Source organism: Lolium perenne, chromosome 3 (assembly GCF_019359855.2).
Source record: "Lolium perenne isolate Kyuss_39 chromosome 3, Kyuss_2.0, whole genome shotgun sequence".
Taxonomy (NCBI): domain Eukaryota; kingdom Viridiplantae; phylum Streptophyta; class Magnoliopsida; order Poales; family Poaceae; genus Lolium; species Lolium perenne.
The window spans coordinates 186,724,519-186,743,937 of record NC_067246.2 but is presented as its reverse complement, the minus strand read 5'-3'; the positions used below and the strand labels follow the sequence as shown (position 1 = coordinate 186,743,937).

General features: G+C 43.3%; 1 protein-coding gene across 1 annotated transcript; it reads right to left on the bottom strand.

Annotated features, from left to right (window-relative positions):
* Window positions 1-624: 624 nt before the first annotated feature.
* LOC127342854 (uncharacterized) lies at window positions 625-4,398 on the bottom strand. Its single transcript, XM_051368872.2, has 7 exons — window positions 4,188-4,398; window positions 2,926-3,043; window positions 2,582-2,730; window positions 2,289-2,396; window positions 2,056-2,175; window positions 1,111-1,284; window positions 625-1,017 (listed from the first exon to the last, which is right to left on the bottom strand). Exons 1-7 carry the CDS (start codon window positions 4,284-4,286, stop codon window positions 916-918), a joined length of 870 nt encoding a protein of 289 aa, XP_051224832.1. The 5' UTR covers window positions 4,287-4,398; the 3' UTR covers window positions 625-915.
* Between the last annotated feature and the right edge of the window lie 15,021 nt (window positions 4,399-19,419).

The following is a 19,419-nucleotide window of genomic DNA, read 5'->3' as shown; positions in this document are numbered from 1 at the left end:
CCATCATTCCTTAGGCGTGGGTTTTGTAACCACACCAACTACCGAAGTAGAGCCCCAAGTTTTACCTCGACCTGCTAACCGACGTGAGGTGTAGGAGCTTTCACTTCATACATGTAGGCTAGGAAGACACCAAACAAGGTCCTCTCTGACTGATAGTTCTTACCCCTCTTCACTTGCTCATCATCTCTATCTGATGTGTAGAGATTGATGCATCCAACAAGTTCATGGTAAACTACCAGGTATAAACCGTTTTCATCAATATCTACACCCACATATCATGTCAAGATTCCAAACGCCATCTGATTTGTATCGACCCATCATGGGTAACCTTGCCTAGAGCAGTGTCTATTGAGTTTGACCATCAAACCTGGACCCTAATACTTCGGAATGTTATGTGAAGACGATAATCCTATGTTGAGCGCAAGGATGCGATCCAATTTCAGGTATACTTATGCAACTTCCTGGGTTGTCTGGTCAACATGAGGGCAAATGCATGACACACAGATTTTGCATCTGTCGGGAGAAAAGAGGAGGTGCAGTGGGCCATACATTTACGTTACAATGCTTATGTATCACGATTTCGCAGCTTAATGCATGAACCAATCAGTGAATCAGACAATATAATGGACTGACAAACAAAATTATGAATCGTGATAAGTTGTAAACCATAAGAATAACATATCGATTTTTGCAAACAAAATCAAATTTTATTCAAATCCTAAGGTTGGGGAGTAAGCCATTTGTTCCCTACTAGTATGACACATTACATCCAGGAGAATTTCATGTTTAACAAAATGACTAGCTCATGTAAACATACCATTCTAAGATGGGAAAACAAATGGTGCCATAGCTTCAGGAAATTGAAGCACATTTGGGACAAACCAGTGGTGTTGGATTTGGCCGAACCCCTGCTTGCTAGCGGTTGATGGGGGTGTGCATCCGTTCAACGATTCTGTTGATGGCATCTCGAGTCATTACAAGGGTGTCATGCTGCAGGATGCTGTACACGTTCAGACCCTGTGTTTGAAGATATTAAACATCAGCACAGTGCTCTTGGGTAACCGTCAATATGACTATTCTTCACAACTGCTAAGATTACGAGACACTTACAACTGACGGAATGACATTGACATAGTGAAGATTTTGTGTAGCGAGCTTTAACTTCTTATCGATGTCGCCTCCATCCACCAACAGAACCTTCTTTGTATCATCCATCTGCTTTATGTACTGCACAATGTTTTTCGTCTTGTGGCTAGGGACTTCTAAGTCCTCAAAGATGCAGAGCTATTAAAAAAACACGCTCAGGAAATTTTCCATACATACATATTTACTACAAAGAATGAATTCAAATGGCGAAAATCCAGACCGTCTTTTGTATAGATAATTGAGTATTCGAATGCAGAATAAAAGATGTCAAGATGCTTTGAATGATGGGGAATTCAGTGAAATATTGCATAAACCAAGTTTACCGCCATATTGCTCAATAGATTCCAATAAGTTTTCACTCTTACAGGAAGACATGCAAACAATACAAGCTCAATGTTAAATCTCGTAAGTAACAACATAATACTTCCTAGAAAAAATAGGCTCTAGTAATCTTTTTTGATCTTAAACCATTTATGTTGACCACTAAGAAGACAAGACATACATAGAAAACCATCTACACAGAACTAGCAAGTGGTTAGCCTGTTCTCCATAAAACATAGCAAAACAATTCATTGTCATCCCATGGTGACATGCTGATCAGCAATTATCGCAAAGTTCTAGCAAATGATAGACATGATTATTTCTGCAACTTGAAGCAGACTGCTAAACCAGGGTCCAGAATTAAATACCAAAATAATTTTGCATCACAAATAGTTATTCAGGCATAGCCACATAAGGCAGGAAATGAGAGGATTATACCTGATTGAGTCGTGGATAACTGCATAAGGCAGGAAATGCTTTTGTATCATGATTATCCACGACTCGATCAGATAGAGAAACAATCGTGAATAATAGAATTGAGAGCATCCAGGAAGATACACATTAATAATTTAGTAAAGTGGCAGATACCTTGCCCTCAGCTGTTCGAGCAGACAAAGCTATCTTAAGTCCCAGACGTCGTACTTTCTTTGGCAACTTGTGTGCATGGCTTCGTGGTTTAGGGCCATGCATGGTTGCACCGCCTCGAAACTGTTGCAGTCTAAGTATTAGTTTAGTCGAAGCACAAACAAGATGAGATACCTCCCCAGCCTATGCAGTAACAATCATATGACTGATATACTATCAAGATCGAGTAGTATGACCTGACAACCACGCAATGTTCCATGACGTGCTCTTCCAGTTCCTTTTTGCTTATAAGGCTTTCTTCCTGTGCCACTCACTTCACTGATAGTTTTAGTCGAGTGTGTCCCCTGTGGAAGACAGGTGCATGCAATTATCAAAAGGTGCAGCACAAAATATTCTTGAAAGACAGATACAACTTAAATATCCAACTGAAGTACTGATATCATACCAAGATAATATACAACGGATCACATGATTTGGGAGCTCAAAATCTGTAGGCAATCAAAAGAAAAGGAGAGATCGTAGTGTGCACCTGCTGTCTTTTAGCAAGCTGCCACCTTACTACTCGGTGAACAATGTCCTTCCTAATTGGAACATCGAAAACATCACCATCCAGAACCATAAATCCCTTGTCCTCACTATGGAAGTTTGTTACTCTAGAAACTAAGTCCTCATACTGCCCTGTAATGCAAAATTAAGATTAATTACAAGTCAGCACAATTTGAAAATCCTGTTTAAGAAACTAAAATCTCAATCTAACTAAAAACATAGAGTCATCAAAGAGATCTCTGTTGGTTAAATCAAATATTGTGTAGGCCATTCGAGAGAGACACCACTATGATAGCACCAAATGGATAATATATACCAGAAACGTACCAAGCTCTCTGTCTGGTGTCCAAACAGCTTTGCTGGACAGAAGTTCAGGAGGAATCAGCGCTTCATTTGCTGGAGCCGAAAGAGTAGAATACCTGCTGCAGTAGATATTTGGGAAAATCTGCAAATGAAGAACGCTGACTCAGAAGGAAGAACTAGAACAACATGCCATGAAATGTGCCAAAGGGATTTTAATACAAAAGAGGACAAAAAAAAAAACTTTTGAACATTGCGCAAAACACATGACTGCCCTTTGCTAATCATTAGTAACGTTGTATCAACATGATAGCTCTACTCTTGGCATCCTAGCAAACCCAACAAGGGTGCATAAATTACTGTCAACTGTTTAAACTATCAGAAATCAAATGTTCCATGAGGTTGAAGCACATCACAGATGTAGCGTATATGTTGGTACACAGGTCAAACAACTTCAGGATATCAGCCAAGCCAAACATATGGCAACGTGCAACATCTAAAGTAAGATTTAAATGAAAATGTAGATATATAGCTAAATATTTCTACTTGAAAGAAAGCTCCACCGAATATATCTGCCAGCGATTTGCATTCTGATGTGGCAGTGACATTATCCAATGGATACTTGTGTTGCAATTTGATTATCCTCGACGTTTGGAATCAATTCTACATAGAGTCGTGGCATCACCTATTCTTCGACTGCTTGAACCTTCGTGCAGTCAGCATTTTGCTAGAATGTAAGCTAGAATAGAACAAACCATGAACATGTCAATTAGCATACACTGGAGTATCATGACGATACCACATAATGTATTTGTGGACGAACCAAGTCACCAAAAGCTCATACTGCTATATTTACACTGTTCATTTCCAATACACCCAGCAGCCAAGAATTAATCCACCATACAATCCTCTGAGCAGTAGTAATTAAGTTGCCATCCTCAAGGGCGCACCCAGATCCCTGTTCCTCAACCGCTCATAAACCCTACCCAAACAACGACCCAAACGCACTCGAACGGGCGCAGGACGCAGCAGCAGCCTCACTGGGTCCGAGAAGCCATGCTATGGGGGTGGGAGGAGGGAGTACCCACTGGGTCACTTAATCTGCCATACAATCCTATGAGCAGTAGTAATTAAGTTGCCATCCTCAAGGGCGTACCCAGATCCCTGTTCCTCAACCGCTCATAAACCCTACCCAAACGCACTCGAACGGGCGGAGGACGCAGCAGTAGCCTCGTTGAGTCAAAGAAGCCATGCTATGGGGGTGGGAGGAGGGAGTACCAGAGCCAGACCTTCGCGAGGAGCGGGACATCGCGGCCGCCGGCGCCGACCTGCGGCGTGCACGCCGTGGCGCGACGCAGGAGCGACGCGGCGTGGGCGAGGGCGCGCATGGATCGGGTCTTGTGCGGAGATGATGCAGTGGTGGCGGCGGCCGGGGGGGGGGAGACGCCGGCTGGGGAGAGGGGAGGCTGGAGTGAGGCGGCGGCGGAGGACGAAGCAAGCCACACAGGCTGGTCCGCGTGGGCTGCTGGGCTCCCCCTTGTTTTCCTACCTCCGTCTGGAATTAGCCAAACAGGATTGGGCTAACAGAACTACAGAAGTTGGGCTGTGCTGTAGGGGCCAGATGCTAGGAGGCAGGCCGTAATTTTTCTCGAGATGAATTTATAAAGCATGTACAGTGTAAGTGAGGTGTAATAACAGGGCTGACCTAGGTGACTAGGGTTTACGACTCCGCCGGTGACTCCGTCACCGGTGTGAGACTTACGTGGATTTGGGGTGCTTTCTACGAGTTGTGTCCGGCCCGATCGGGGGAGCGATCAGGAGGTAAAGCTGGTTTCCCACAGAGAAGGGCTGAGACGATTTGCGATCTGCTATCATCCTGTGATGGTAATCTCTTATCTCACGAGTATGGAGACTTCGTCTGAGAGCTCTAGTGTTGGAAGAAGGGGTGATGATGGGGATGAGGCCCTGGCAAGGGCGCTTAAGAATTTGGAGCTGAGAGAAGGGGAACTTGACAATGTGTTCATCGGGGAGGAGGATCTTCTTAACCTGAAGAAACAGGCACGCTGGCTTGCGGTAGCCAAGGTGAACTCACGGAAGCCTTTTAGTACTTCATATGTGTTTGATACATTAAGAGGGGTCTAGGGCTTGTCACAAGATCCAGATACGAGGGAGGTTGACGATAACCTCTTTACTTTCAAGTTCTTTTTGTCTGGGAGATTGGAATAAGGTCATGCATCAGGGCCCTGGATTTTCAAGAAACTTGTTGTCACTTTAGCAGAGTATGACATGATGTGTAATCCGACGGAGGTGAATCTGGATCGCACCTTGATATGGGCTCAGATTCATTCGATCCCAGAGTTGTACCGGGTGCCATTGGTAGTGGACCAGTTGGCTAGGAGGATTGGGAGGGTGCAGAGTGTAGAGATGAACCCTCCGAGGTGGTTTGAGGGTGATTAAGTGAGAGTGCGGGCAAGCATTGATGTCACAACTCCACTCATCAGGTTTACGCCACTGAGTCTCGGAGCAGGAAAGCAAACTCTACTGCAGGTGAAGTATTAAAAAATAGGTATTTATGTCATGTTTGTGGTATCCTAGGACATGACATGGAGGAGTGTGGTGATGGTGTGCATCAGCCAGATGTTGTCCAGTATGGTTTATGGATGTTGGCGAAATGTAGAGCACATATTGGTGGGGCTTTTAATGGGAGAGCTCCTTCTGTTGGGCGCACAAGAGGATGTGGGCATGGAGGAAGGGGTGATTTCACTTCTTTTCGAAAGAGAACCTCTATTGATGCTTTTGAAACAGATATGGATGATACCGCCTCCAGTTTGGTGAAAAAAACCCGAAGATCCAAATAAGAAGCCAGGAGATGAGACAGTGGGAGTTGCAAAAATGCTTGATTTCGAGGAGAAAGGGGAAGTTGAAGAGGATTTGAACATGGAAGAAAAGGAGGACACGGTGGTCGAGAATCTGACACCACCTCCTCCTCCAGGCTATATACCACCAAGGGAGAAGAAAAGGTCAAAGAAAGCGACAGGTAGTGGCAAATCCAACTCAGCAAACGATGGATCGGCGGCTTCCCTTGAGGAAGACCGCCGGGACCAATGAGTACTTTACTTTGGAACTGTCGTGGGCTGGGCGACCCTGCGACAGTTCATGAGTTGCGCGATTTAGCGCGGAAGAGTGCACCGTCGATACTTTGTGTTGTGGAAACACAAATCGCAAAGGATCGAATGGAGGGACTGAAGGGAACCCTAGGGTTCGATCATGCTTACGGAGTTGGGAGTTCGGGGAGAAGTGGAGGTTTGTGTGTCTACCGGAAGGACAGTGTTCAAATGGAGCTTAGGAATTTTTCTAAGTATCATATCGATATGAAGGTCATAGAGCAGGGGAAGGACCCTTATAGAATCACGTTTTGGTATGGCGAAGCTAATTGGAGTCTACGCTACAAAACATGGGACATGATGAGGTTTTTGAAAGCAGATTGTGATCTCCCATGGCTGTGTATTGGGGATTTCAATGAAGTCCTACGGCAAGTAGAACAAATGGGGCCACATGAACGTGATATGGCACAAATTAATTTGTTCCGTGAAGCGGTGGATGTATGCCAACTTGGTGATCCAGGATATAAGGGGATAGACTGGACTTTTGAACGTCGAATTCAAAACGCAGAATATTGTAGGGTGCGGCTGGATCGAGCTTTAGCTACTGCTGACTGGAGTGCCAGGTTCCCTTTGGCAACGGTTCACCACCTAACCGTTGTTAAGTCAGATCATTCCCCCATTCTTTTGCTCAATGAGATGGAGGCCCATAACATGAGGATTGACAATGAAAAGTTGTTCCGATACGAGTTCATGTGGGAGCGGCATGAAGAGTTCCAACCAATGTTAACATTGGCATGGAGTGCAAGTCGAGCAAGCACTACGGGTGAACTAAATGACAAACTAAGGAATACGGCTGGCTCGATTATGGGTTGGTGCTCGCAATCCTTTGGTGCAGTACGCACCGAATTGAGGAAGCTGAGGAGCCAGTTGCATGTGTTGAGAATGAAGCCGGGGCGTGTGGGGCCAGACTACGAAGAAAAAAAGGTTGAACACAAGATCGTTGAACTCAGTTTTAGGGAGGAAATAATGTGGCGCCAGAGAGCGCGAGTGCAGTGGCTCGCCGAGGGAGACAAAAATACGCGGTTTTTTCATCAGAAGGCGAATAACCGAAAAAAGAAAAATCGTATTACTCGCCTGGTTGAGGAGAATGCTACAATACATGAAAATTCGGCTGACTTGGAGAAACATACAGTGGAGTTCTTCAAGGATTTATATACCTCATAAACGGTTATTGGCATTGAGGAAGTTCTGTCTCATGTTCCTTGTAAAGTATCCAGTGAGATGAATGAGACTCTCAATGCTCCCTATACATCAGAATAAGTTAAAGTAGATCTATATCAAATGTTCCCGACAAAAGCGTCGGGTCTAGATGGATACCCGGCACATTTTTTCAGAAGCATTGGACATTATGTGGTGATGAGATAACCGAAATAGTTATTCGATTGCTTAATGGAGATGATTCCTCGGAGGAGATAAATAAAACTTTCATCGTTCTTATTCCCAAGGTACAAAACCCTACATTCCTGTCTCAATACCGTCCAATAAGTCTTTGCAATTTGGTTTTCAAAATTGCATCGAAAGTATTGGCTAACCAGTTGAAGCAGATCCTCCCTCAAATCGTGTCAGAAGAGAAATCAGCCTTTGTCTCGGGTCGCTTAATCACAGATAATGTCATAGCAGCATATGAGTGTCTTCATTTTATGAAGAATAATAGAAGTAAGAAGAATGGTCACTGTGCTTTAAAGCTTGATATGAAAAAGGCTTACGATCGGGTAGAATGGATTTATTTGGAGGCTATCATGAAGAAGCTAGGTGTGTCTAGATCTGTGGATACGTTGATGAGAGGTGTCCGCTCAGTCACTTTCTCAGTTCTTTTGAATGGTGGGAGGACAAAAGAGTTTCGTCCAAGCTGAGGAATTCGACAAGGAGACCCCATATAACCCTATTGATGTCTACGCGCGCTTCTATTCCTGTAGACAGTGTTGGGCCTCCAAGAGCAGAGGTTTGTAGAACAGCAGCAAGTTTCCCTTAAGTGAATCACCCAAGGTTTATCGAACTCAGGGTGGTAGAGGTCAAAGATATCCCTCTCAAGCAACCCTGCAATTAAGATACAAGAAGTCTCTTGTGTCCCCAACACACCTAATACACTTGTCAGATGTATAGGTGCACTAGTTCGGCGAAGAGATAGTGAAATACAAGTAATATGGATGACTATAAGTAGTAATTGCAATCTGAAATAAAAATGGCAGCAAGCGAACATGTAGAACTTGTTGGAAACGGTGTTTAGATGCTTAGAAACAAGGCCTAGGGATCATACTTTCACTAGTGGACACTCTCAACAATGATCACATAATTGAATAAATAAATGCTACTCTCAAACACTCTCTTGTTGGATAACAAACACCATTCATTGTGTAGGGCTGCAAAACCACACCTCAAGCCGGAGTAAACAAGCTCCACAACGTCATAAAGGAATCACACACGATGCGCACACTGTCACCATCACACCGTGGAGAGTGACTCCGGAGTTCATATTAAAGTAACCTCTAGAGTGCATAATAGACAAGAGTAACATCTACATATTCTACTAGATTACAAAGCTCATGATCACATAAAGATCACACCATGGGAGAGAGAGATGAACCACATAGCTACCGGTAGAGCCCTCAGCCTCGGGGGAGAACTACTCCCTCCTCATCATGGGAGACAGCAACGGCGATGAAGATGGCGATGGAGTCGATGGAGATGGCTCCGGGGGAAATTCCCTGTCCCGGCAGGGTGCCGAAACAGAGACTTCTATCCCCCGAATTAGGGTTTTTGGTGGCGGCGGAGCTACGGAACTCTTCTGGAGAAATCATCGATCGTGCTAGGGTTTTCGCAGCAGGAGCTTTATATAGGCGAAAGGGCGACGCGAGGGGGTGCCCGAGGGGCCCACACCATAGGGCGGCGCCGCCCCCTCCTGGTCGCGCCAGCTGATGGGGAGGAGGCCTTGGGCCTCCTCTGGCCTAGACCTTCTGGCTCCGTGGGTCTTCTGGCGAAATAAAATTTATGTGATTTTTTCTGGATTTTTCTGGATTTTTTCCGAGCACTTTGATTTTTGGGCCTTTTCTGCAATAAACAGACATAATAAACAGAAACTGGCACCGTGGCATCTCGTTAATAGGTTAGTCCAATAAATGCCATAATATGATATAAAGTGCATATAAAACATGTAGCTATTGGCATAAAACTAGCATGGAACATAAGAAATTATAGATACGTTGGAGACGTATCAAGCATCCCCAAGCTTAGTTCCTACTCGCCCTCGAGTAGGTAAACGATAAAAAGAATAATTTCTGAAGTGACATGCTACCAACATAATCTTGATCAATACCATTGTAAAGCATATGAGATGAATGAAGTGACTCAAAGCAATGGTCTATAGTTTGCTAACAAATAGATAATGACTAAACAACTGAGTCATATAGCAAAAAAAAATCATGAATAGTACTTTCAAGACAAGCATAAAAAAGTCTTGCATAAGAGTTAACTCATAAAGCAATAGATTCTTAATAAAAGGTTTTGAAGCAACACAAAGGAAGATTTAAGTTTCAGCAATTGCTTTCAACTTTTAACATGTATATCTCATGGATAATTGTCAACACAAAGTAATATGATGAGTGCAATAAGCAAGCACATAAGAAATGATGCACACAAAGTTGACACAAGTGTTTGCTTCTAAGATAGATAGAAGTAGGTAAACTGACTCAACATAAAGTAAAAGAAAGGCCCTTCGCAGAGGGAAGCAGGGATTAAATCATGTGCTAGAGCTTTTCAAGTTTTGAAATCATATAGAGAGCATAAAAATAAAGTTTTTGAGAGGTGTTTGTTGTTGTCAACGAATGGTAGTGGGCACTCTAACCCCCTTGTCAAACAGACTTTCAAAGAGCGGCTCCCATGAAGGACGTTATCTCTACCAACAAGGTAGATCATCCCTCTTCTCTTTTGTTTACACATGTATTTTAGTTTTATTTATAGATGACACTCCTCCCAACCTTTTGCTTTCACAAGCCATGGCTAAGTTAATCCTCGGGTGCCTTCCAACATTTCACATACCATGGAGGAGTGTCTATTGCAAAATTAAGTTGCTTACTGATAAGTCGGGGCAAAACATGTGAAGAGAATTATTAATGAAAGTTAATTAATTGGGGCTGGGCACCCCGTTGCCAGCTCTTTTTGCGAAATTATTGGATAAGCGGATGTATATGCCACTAGTCCATTGGTGAAAGTCTGCCCAACAAGATTGAAACATAAAACACCACATACTTTCTCATGAGCTATAAAACATTGACACAAATAAGGAGTAATAAAGTTTTGAATTGTTTAAAGGTAGCACATGAAGTATTTACTTGGAATGGCAGAAAAAATACCACATAGTAGGTAGTTATGGTGGACACAAATGGCATAGGTTTTGGCTCAAGGTTTTGGATGCACGAGAAGCATTCCCTCTCAGTACAAGGCTTTGGCTAGCAAGGTTGTTTGAAGCAAACACAAATATAAACCGGTACAGCAAAACTTACATAAGAACATATGGCAAGCATTATAAGACTCTACACTGTCTTCCTTGCTGCTCAAACACTTTTACCAGAAAATATCTAGACCTTAGAGAGACCAATCATGCAAACTGTAACATCCCAAGTTTGCAATAAAAGAAACAAGAGAGAAATTCAAGAATCCAAAAATCAGAGCCAACAAAAACTTTTTCTCATCATATAGGACTATGCATTTTAGCTCACCTTATTAATTTATTTGAGTGTGCTTTTGCCATGATGCTTGTTTGTGTGTTACTCTCATTCCAAAACCCTAGCAATGATCACTTGATCACCCAAAGTCAAATAAAAATAAAATAGAAAAGAAATTCTAAAAATCAACTTCACACTCACTTATGGCCTATGCCATTTTTACAAATCTTTGATCTAGGCCAAATTGGTTTGCACCATCACTTGTAAATGGTTACTAAACACTTATTAACACCTTTGAAATCAATCCAACTCAATTCAAAACAAATTTGAATCAAAATGGAGCTCACATGTGATTATGGTTATATGTGCCATTTTTACCCTGATGCCCACTTTGAGCCCCTGGATTTTTACTTTCCACTTCTACACTTGGTCAAACCTTTTCACCTCATCCAAGACAACATCAAGCACTTCAACTTTGCCCAAAACCATCACCCCAAATTCTTGGCCAAATTCAAATGAGAAGCAAGCAAAGTTGGAACAAACTCACATATGCAAGATCATATGCAAAATGTGATTTTGCATCTCAATTCCATTTTCATCACCACCACCACCAAAATGCTCCCTTTATTATATGATTTCAACCCACCAAAAAGATTTGCAAAATTCAAAAATTATTTTCTTTCGGGCATTTCACCAAACACCTTGCAGGCAGGGTGAAAAATTGAGCCCATACTTCATTTTTACTTTGGACTTGGTCCAACCTTGCCCTCTCTGCACTTCTGGAGCACCCTCTCACCTCACCACACCAGTACCACCACTTGCACTGGTCAATGTGTGATCAAATAAATCAAACCTTGCCATGCCGTGGCATGGCATGTCCATCTCATGCCATCTCCTCACCTGGTCAATTCCAGCATGCACCACCATGTCTGGCAGCTCCCTCTCACCTCCCTGAACACGCCCGTGCACCCCCTTGACCAAGACCACGCGTGCACACGCGGGCATTGACGTGCCCAGACACGCCCAGGCATGCCCTGGACGCGCCAGAGCGCGCATGGCGCCAGCCCTGGACGCGCCAGAGCGTGACGACGCCCACGGCCCCTCCACCCTCGCTCTCAACGCCAGTAGACGCACGACAGCTCCCTGCATCGCCTCGACACGCGCACGGGGCCGCGGGAACGCCGCAGATGACGAGAGCATCCACGACAGCCCGCCATGGCCCGAGCACTCCCATCAAGCGTGCCAGCGCCACAGAGCCTCTGCGGAGCCACGATCACGCTCGTCACCCTCGCCAGTGCACCAGCAACACGCCGCGCCCATCCCTTGCCCCTTGGCGCCCTTGGAACGATGATGCCGTCGACGACTGCCGCTCCGCCCCACTGCCACCTCGCGCCGCTATAAAAGGAGGACGCCTCTTCTCAAATTAAGCACACCGTTCGCTTCTCCTCCTCACACCACCCCTCCTCGACCTCTCCATTCACTCGATTCACCACCACACCGCCCCAATCGCCAGCTCGTCGCCGCCGCCAGTACACGGAGCCCGCCGGCGAAGGAGGCCACCCCTGGAGGCGAGGCGCCATGAGCTGCTTCCTCTACCTCGCCAACGTCTTCGCCGCGCCCGCCGACCCTCGCCGCGCGCGGTGAGCCGTCGACCCCTGCCATCGCCGCCGGTACTCGCCCTTCTCGCCGGAGACGACGACGTACGTCGTTCGTCCGATCCCTTTCTAATCCAACCGCTCACATTTCACCATACCGTTTCAACTGTGAAATAGACGCTGACGCGTGGACCCCATGCTGTCAGGCGGCCCGTTGCGTGGACGCGCTACTGGGTCGGCCCACCTTCCTTTTCCCCTGTGCAGCCCATTTGGTTTCCCGCCTAAGCCCATCGTTTGAAATTTGAATTTTAGAATTTGGTTATTTATTCTCAGATGCTGTTTTCAAAATTAAATAGGGGAAAATCTACCAAACCAAATTTGACAAATTTTATATATTTGGAAACCTTGTCAAAATATCTACAAAACTACACTGGCCCCAACTCTAGTTCTATTATAGAATAAATGTGATAAAAATAACAAAACAGGGACTTTTCCCTATTCAAATAATTCTTAAAAATCAACCAAATTAGATATTAAGTTAATTCCAACTCCAATAGCTCACTTTTGACTTACACTAATTGTTTATGCAATAAAATGGTGTGGTCACTTTGCATGATCATGCCCTAGTTTAAATAAAGGATCATTTGACTAGTTTAACTAGTTGATATTGTCCAAAACTATTAAAGTAAATTGTGGAGTTTTACACTTCATTTAAACTTGTCTCACCTGAATTCATGGGATGCTTGGACCCCTGGTTTCAAACTCTCTTATATGAATTACTTGAGATTTAAATCAAATATAGTGTTACCTAAATAGTATGAGGTGATCCACCTCATTTAAATTATTTTCCCAAGTAATACTTATGAAGAGGTTGACCTTGGTCAACCTAGGTCATATAATATTATTTGAGGAGATTAAATCTTAACAAGATTCAATGAGAGGAAATTATTTCTCTCAAGAATGGAATAGAAACACTAAGTAATGTGGGTAATGAGAGGAAATCATTTTTCTGGAGAATACACCAAAGCCAACTTATGTAATGAGCATGTTGTGATGTTAGCTTAGATTGTGTGACCCATGGGATGTGCATTAGCCTAGTTAATTAAGCTTGTGTGGTGATTGTACTTTGTATTCGTATTTTAGACGCTAGTACGGAAGAGTATCAAGAGGAGGAGGAGGTCTACTTCCAAGGAGAAGAAGACCACTTTGACCATTTCCCCAACCAAGGCAAGATAATACTCTTGCAAAGTGCAAAGCTCACCATGAGCAAGGCATTACCCCATTTACTTTATGCTTATGATCCTATTTCCCAGTTTTACTTTACAAGTTTTATGTACTTTTGTTTTACCAAAGTATTTTTGATTTATGATTCACTTGATTTGTATTTGAGTTAGTACAAGAGTATCAAACTTAGCCTAGAAGCAAAGCAAGTACTTAGCACCCCTCATACATAGTTGCTAGTGCTAAATTAAAAATGACTACTCTAGATGGGAACATGTGTTATGAAATGATGGTGGTGAAAACCTTGGAATGATGAGTCATTTCCATTGAAAGATTTTGAAGGTGAATATGACACTGAATTTTTGACTTGGTGATTTCTGGTTAAAAACTGATGATTGAGTTGGATGCGATACCATTCCAATATTGAGTACCCCCACAATACCTGATTATGGGTAGGGCTTAGCTGGAAATTTATGTGTCTTAGTATGGGTTCCCTCTGAACACACATCATAGGGGTTATGCTTGAGGCTGCCTCCGTTGTTGAGAAATGATGTGAATTGAGGTGAATTGTACGGCCAAGCCCTGTGCGATTCCCGGGTTAACAGCTTGGTTTTCACCGGGAGGCCAAGCTCATGGGGAGAGGTGCCTATACTAGGGTGTGTAAGTGAAAGGTTAACGGTTGATGATCCGCGTACTGAGTTACGAATATTCGGGGTTTATCCCTGACGGATGCAATCAAATGTTGTGGCACAAGCGTGCAACCTCTGCAGAGTGTAGAACTATTCGAATAGCCGCGTCCGCAGATATGGACAATTGGAAAGGCCATTCTGTTTCCGTCATCAGAATTTATATCTATGTGACCGGTGTTTTTGAACTGGAACTTGAACGGTGACTTTGAATTTTGAATTACAACTGAGTTGTGGGAATGACACTAATGTTCCCATTTGGGTTAGTTAGCACATGAGGAGTTGTTTACTAAAATGTTTATCAAATAAAATTGGCTTTATGCAAATAAACTTAGAGCTTAGAACACTATCAATAGTAATGTTAGTACTTACTTTAGTATTAGTTTGCGAGTACTTAAAGTACTCACGGCTTTGTCCCTGGCTATTCAAATGGCCAGAATATGAAGCCGAGCAGCAGTACGAGGATGACGATCAGCAGGACGTCTACCACAACTAGGAGCTTCTAACGTCAAGCGTTGGCCTGTGGACTAGAGAGTCCTTGTATCTTACGCTTCCGCTATGAACTTGTGTTTGTTCGTTGATCATTAGATCAACTATTCGTGTAATATGGATCATGTGATTCCAATTTGTAAGACATTATGGTTTGCAATGAATGATGACTGTGATACTTAACTATTATGCCTCGCAACAACAATTTCCTGGGATTGCGATGTATGACATAATAGGCATCTGGACTCAAAAATCCGGGTGTTGACAAGTTGGTATCAGAGCCATTGTTTGACCTTAGGAGACCCTAGTTAGAAATGGACGTTCTGAAAATCTAGTTTCAAAAAGGAATGAAGTATTTCTAAAAATTTAAGTCTTTGTCTTCTCCTTGAGTTCTTTGGAAAAACAAGAAGTCATGCTCTTCCTTAGAAATATAACTAAAATTTTGCCACACTTGTTCACTTCTCTAACTTAATCCTTTACTTCACTTTCAGATGGAGCCCGTGAACACGAAGTTCTATCAGCTCGGGAATGGGGGAAGCTTGATCTTCGAGCACGACCTCAACGCCCTGTCCGACCACCTTGGTCGCCCGCACCCGGAGTTCCACGGAGCCCAGATCGCGAACCAGCCAGGAGGCGAACTGCAGTGGATCATCACTGCGGATTTGAGGGGCAAGATGGAGCCTCCCACCTCTGAGAGGATCCTCTTCTCCTTCATGGAGAGCAACTGGCTGGACGGACTTGCCCGCGCCCTTCCGGAGGGACTCGCACGCTTGTGCGAGATGAGCGGGGAGGCACTGATGGCGTGTATTTCACACGTTCGTTGGGCAACCCCAAGAGGAAGGTATGATGCGCACAGCAGCAAGTTTTCCCTCAGAAAGAAACCAAGGTTTATCGAACCAGGAGGAGCCAAGAAGCACGTTGAAGGTTGATGGCGGCGGGATGTAGTGCGGCGCAACACCAGAGATTCCGGCGCCAACGTGGAACCTGCACAACACAACCAAAGTACTTTGCCCCAACGAAACAGTGAGGTTGTCAATCTCACCGGCTTGCTATAACAAAGGATTAACCGTATTGTGTGGAAGATGATTGTTTGCAGAAAACAAGAGAACAAGATTGCAGAGATTGTATTTCCAAAGAGAATTGGACCGGGGTCCACAGTTCACTAGAGGTGTCTCTCCCATAAGACGAACAGCATGTTGGGTGAACAAATTACAGTTGGGCAATTGACAAATAAAGAGAGCATGACCATGCACATACATATCATGATGAGTATAGTGAGATTTAATTGGGCATTACGACAAAGTACATAGACCGTCATCCAACTGCATCTATGCCTAAAAAGTCCACCTTCAGGTTATCATCCGAACCCCTCCGGTATTAAGTTGCTAACAACGAGACAATTGCATTAAGTATTGCGCGTAATGTAACTAGTGACTACATACTAGAACATAGCTCTAATGTTTTATCCCTAGTGGCAACAGCACATCCATAACCTTAGTGGTTCTTGTCACTCCTCCAGATTCACAGAGGCATGAACCCACTATCGAGCATAAATACTCCCTCTTGGAGTTACTAGCATCAACTTGGCCAGAGCATCTACTAATAACGGAGAGCATGCAAGATCATAAACAACACATAAGCATAGCTTTGATAATCAACATAACAAGTATTCTCTATTCATCGGATCCCAACAAACGCAACATATAGAATTACAGATAGATGATCTTGATCATGTTAGGCAGCTCACAAGATCCGACAATGATAGCACAATGGGGAGAAGACAACCATCTAGCTACTGCTATGGACCCATAGTCCAGGGGTAGACTACTCACACATCACACCGGAGGCGACCATGGCGGCGTAGAGTCCTCCGGGAGATGATTCCCCTCTCCGGCAGGGTGCCGGAGGCGATCTCCTGGATCCCCCGAGATGGGATCGGCGGCGGCGGCGTCTCTGGAAGGTTTTCCGTATCGTGGTTCTCGGTGCATCGGGGGTTTCGTCACGGAGACTTTTTATAGGCGAAAGGGCAGGTCAAGAGGCGGCACGGGGCCCCACACCACAGGGCCGCGCGCCAAGGGGGCCGCGCCGCCTAGGGTGTGGCCCTCCGTGGCCCCTCTTCGTCTCTCCTTCGGACTTCCGGAAGCTTCGTGAGAAAATAGGCCCCCTGGGCTTTGATTTCGTCCAATTCCGAGAATATTTCCTTACTAGGATTTCTGAAACCAAAAACAGCAGAAACAAAGAATCGGCACTTCGGCATCTTGTTAATAGGTTAGTTCCAGAAAATGCACGAATATGACATAAAGTGTGCATAAAACATGTAGATAACATCAATAATGTGGCATGGAACATAAGAAATTATCGATACGTCGGAGACGTATCAGCATCCCCAAGCTTAGTTCTGCTCGTCCCGAGCAGGTAAAACGATAACACAGATAATTTCTGGAGTGACATGCCATCATAATCTTGATCATACTATTTGTAAAGCATATGTAGTGAATGCAGCGATCAAAACAATGTATATGACATGAGTAAACAAGTGAATCATAAAGCAAAGACTTTTCATGAATAGCACTCCAAGACAAGCATCAATAAGTCTTGCATAAGAGTTAACTCATAAAGCAATAATTCAAAGTAAAGGTATTGAAGCAACACAAAAGAAGATTAAGTTTCGGCGGTTGCTTTCAACTTGTAACATGTATATCTCATGGATATTGTCAACATAGAGTAATATAATAAGTGCAATAAGCAAGTATGTAGGAATCAATGCACAGTTCACACAAGTGTTTGCTTCTTGAGGTGGAGAGAAATAGGTGAACTGACTCAACATTGAAAGTAAAAGAATGGTCCTCCATAGAGGAAAAAAATCGATTGCTATATTTGTGCTAGAGCTTTGATTTTGAAAACATGAAACAATTTTGTCAACGGTAGTAATAAAGCATATGTATCATGTAAATTATATCTTACAAGTTGCAAGCCTCATGCATAGTATACTAATAGTGCCCGCACCTTGTCCTAATTAGCTTGGACTACCGGATCATCACAATGCATTGTTTTTACCAAGTGTCACAAAGGGGTACCTCTATGCCGCCTGTACAAAGGTCTAAGGAGAAAGCTCGCATTGGATTTCTCGCTATTGATTATTCTTCAACTTAGACATCCATACCGGGACAACATAGACAACAGATAATGGACTCCTCTTTTATGCATAAGCATATAACAACAATTAATAATTTTCTCATTTGAGATTTGAGGATTGTTGTCCAAAATCAAACTTCCACCATGGAACATGGCTTTAGTTAGCGGCCCAATGTTCTTCTCTAACATATGCATGCTTAACCATATGGTGGTAGATCTCTCTTACTTCAGACAAGACGAACATGCATAGCAACTCACATGAAATTCAACAAAGAGTAGTTGATGGCGTCCCCAGTAAACATGGTTATCGCACAACAAGCAACTTAATAAGAGATAAAGTGCATAATTACATATTCAATACCACAATAGTTTAAAGCTATTTGTCCCATGAGCTATATATTGCAAAGGTGAATGATGGAATTTTAAAGGTAGCACTCAAGCAATTTACTTTGGAATGGCGGAAAATACCATGTAGTAGGTAGGTATGGTGGACACAAATGGCATAGTGGTTGGCTCAAGTATTTTGGATGCATGAGAAGTATTCCCTCTCGATACAAGGTTTAGGCTAGCAAGGCTTATTTGAAACAAACACAAGGATGAACCGGTGCAGCAAAACTCACATAAAAGACATATTGAAAACATTTTAAGACTCTACACCGTCTTCCTTGTTGTTCAAACTCAATACTAGAAATTATCTAGACCTTAGAGAAACCAAATATGCAAACCAAATTTTAGCATGCTCTATGTATTTCTTCATTAATGAGTGCAAAGCATATGATGCAAGAGCTTAATCATGAGCACAACAATTGCCAAGTATCACATTACCCAAGACATTTATAGCAATTACTACATGTATCATTTTCCAATTCCAACCATATAACAATTTAACGAAGGAGAAACTTCGCCATGAATACTATGAGTAGAAACCAAGGACATACTTGTCCATATGCTACAGCGGAGCGTGTCTCTCTCCCATAAAGTGAATGCTAGGATCCATTTTATTCAAACAAAACAAAAAACAAAAACAAACCGACGCTCCAAGAAAAAGCACATAAGATGTGATGGAATAAAAATATAGTTTCAGGGGAGGAACCTGATAATGTTGTCGATGAAGAAGGGGATGCCTTGGGCATCCCCAAGCTTAGACGCTTGAGTCTTCTTGATATATGCAGGGGTGAACCACCGGGTGCATCCCCAAGCTTAGAGCTTTCACTCTCCTTGATCATGTTGCATCATACTCCTCTCTTGATCCTTGAAAACTTCCTCCACACCAAACTCGAAACAACTCATTAGAGGGTTAGTGCACATTATAAATTGACATATTCAGAGGTGACACAATCATTCTTAACACTTCTGGACATTGCATAATGCTACTGGACATTAGTGGATCAAAGAAATTCATCCAACATAGCGAAAGAGGCAATGCGAAATAAAAGGCAGAATCTGTCAAAACAGAACAGTTCGTATTGACGAATTTTAAAATGGCACCAGACTTGCTCAAATGAAAATGCTCAAATTGAATGAAAGTTGCGTACATATCTGAGGATCATGCACGTAAATTGGCTTAATT